Consider the following 2,337-nt stretch of genomic DNA (forward strand, 5'->3'; position numbering starts at 1 on the left):
ATCGAGACGCCAAATGCGTGTTCGGTGATCGAGGGCTTTCGGTATTTTCATTTTTCCCTCGCTCAGTCTGCCTGTCTGTGTTGGTGAAAGTTGGGCATTGTTTTTTTTTTTTGCAGATCAACGGCGTTAATATGATCAATGCAAGACACGATCAGGCCGTGTATTTGTTGACTGGTTGCAGCAATGAGGTGTTGCTGGTGGTTCAGCGTGAAAAAGCCAACAATCCTTGCTCGGCAAGCAGTTCTCCAGCTGCCACGGCACCGTCCCAGGCGTTGCCGTCCATGTTGTCCACAGATCGCAGGATGGCCCCATCGTCCCATCAACCACATACCAACACCACTACTGCTGGTTCTTCTTCTGTTGAACCAATCCGAGAAAATGAGATCGAAGTAAGCGCAGACTTTTGCTTGATCATTTTTGCTCTTACAGTAAAAAAATATATATATTCATATTTGTTTGTGTCTGCTTGTTTGTAATATGGTAATCATTTAGAGTTAATTTCAGACGATAGAGTGGTTGGTAATTTATGACTGACGTGAGGTTTTTTTTTCTCTCTTCCCCTGAAATTATCTTCATTATCATTCATTAAACGGGTAGTTAGCAGTGGTATATGTTGAAATTTTATTTCAAGATAATTGTTGCTGTTTCTTTTTTTTAAATATAATTATATATAATAAGAATTATTAATATTGATCTTGTTTCAAAATTGTTGTTTTTTTTTCTGAGCATCTTTTCACTTTGTATTCCATACAAATTATTGATTATTTTATTTGTGATTGAATTTTTCTTTTTCTTCTTCTTTTTTGCCTTAAAAATAGATCATTTTAAAGCTTTGCTACTTTGTTGCAGGAAGTGTGCGTGATAAAGACCGGTAATGCACTTGGATTGAGCATCGTCGGAGGTACTGATCACTCTTGTCATCCGTTTGGTGGCTCAGAGCCTGGTGTTTTTATTTCCAAAGTTGTTCCGGACGGTCCGGCCGGAAAGACTGGCAAATTGAGGCTTGGAGATCGTCTTTTGGCAGTGAGTGGGGGGAGGGGTTTTGGATCAAATTATCAATCATCACAAATGATAATTATTTATTTGTAAAATGACGATTTGCTGTCCTGTATTCCATTTTCCCAGGTTAATGGAAAAGGCGTTACGATGGCAACGCATCACGAAACTGTAGCTTTTTTGATGGCTGCTACTAGCGAGGTGAAGTTGAAAGTGCGCCACGACCCTTTGCCGCCTAGTTTGAGAGTAACTTGACGATTTGCTGTGTTCGAGATATAATTATTTAATTATTACTTTTTTTCTAGGAGTTCACGTTGACTAGGCTAGGTGACGAATCTCTCGGTATGGAAGTTAGCGGTGGTGTCAACAGTTCTGTGCATCCATTTGATCCACTGGATGAAGGTATATTCATTTCAAAGGTATGCGTATTTTTCAATCTGTACAAACTTGTCGCTTTTCCAATTCACATAAATTGACGGTGCGCAGTGATGCTTTTTCATGTTCTTCATTCAAGATTCATCCCGGCGGTGCGGTAGCCAAGGACGGTCGTTTGACTGTTGGCACTCGAATTTTGGAAGTGAACAACAAATCTTTTCTTGGCATCACATTGCAACAGGCTGCCGAAATTCTTGCCTCTGCTGGCTCTCATCTGCATGTTACAGTATGCGATGGTCTCAACCCGGTACACTTTGCTGATTCATTTTCGGCACCTGGCTCTACTAAAGAAGAGGTGAGTGATTTTGTGCATGGAAAGAAGGAAAAGAAAAAAGTTTTTACTTTTTTGTTTATCTGCGTTTAGGTGAATCTATCACCGGTTGTTTCGACAGTACCGCGTAAAATAATTTCGGCTTCTGTATACGAGGAGCGAAGCGTTGCGGAAAACAATGACGACAGTATGCAAAATCGTTGTTGATTGTCGTGTCCCGTGTGACACACAGTCATTTCTCAGTATTGTTAACTGGACAGTTATTGTTTAGCTGCGCAATCGATGACAAAGTCGATGGAAATGCCCCCACCGGTTGCTCCGAAACCGAACATCAAACTGATAGTAAGCCCAATGGCATATTGTTTATTATATGAGTGATTTTAATATTTTTTTCGTCGCTGAAGAAAACCCGGTTCGCTGCCGGTTCACGACGACGGTTCGTCTGGTATTCTTTGGAATGAAAAGCACCGTTCGCCGTCGAAAATACCGACGCCAAGTCCAAGCAACGGACCCACGGCAGAGAACGTCGCCTGCGATCGCCGCCCGATGGTTTGCAACCCGAAAATTTGCCATTTGTTAAAAAATTGCAGAAGTTTGACACGAATTGAGCAGCAACAGGGCGACGTTGCCGCATG

At 41.7% G+C, this 2,337-nt stretch overlaps 1 protein-coding gene across 1 annotated transcript; it reads left to right on the forward strand.

The window, feature by feature from the left end:
* Positions 1-116: 116 nt before the first annotated feature.
* Tsp_13311 (PDZ domain protein) lies at positions 117-1,909 on the forward strand (the record flags this gene model as incomplete). Its single annotated transcript, XM_003367878.1, has 7 exons — positions 117-389; positions 505-519; positions 850-1,023; positions 1,126-1,242; positions 1,302-1,415; positions 1,511-1,726; positions 1,796-1,909. Coding segments are annotated over 7 exons (1,023 nt in total), but the record flags the coding sequence as incomplete, so codon positions are not given.
* Between the last annotated feature and the right edge of the window lie 428 nt (positions 1,910-2,337).

This window comes from Trichinella spiralis (genome assembly GCF_000181795.1).
Source record: "Trichinella spiralis strain ISS 195 chromosome Unknown Scfld3521, whole genome shotgun sequence".
Classification (NCBI taxonomy): Eukaryota; Metazoa; Nematoda; class Enoplea; order Trichinellida; family Trichinellidae; genus Trichinella; species Trichinella spiralis.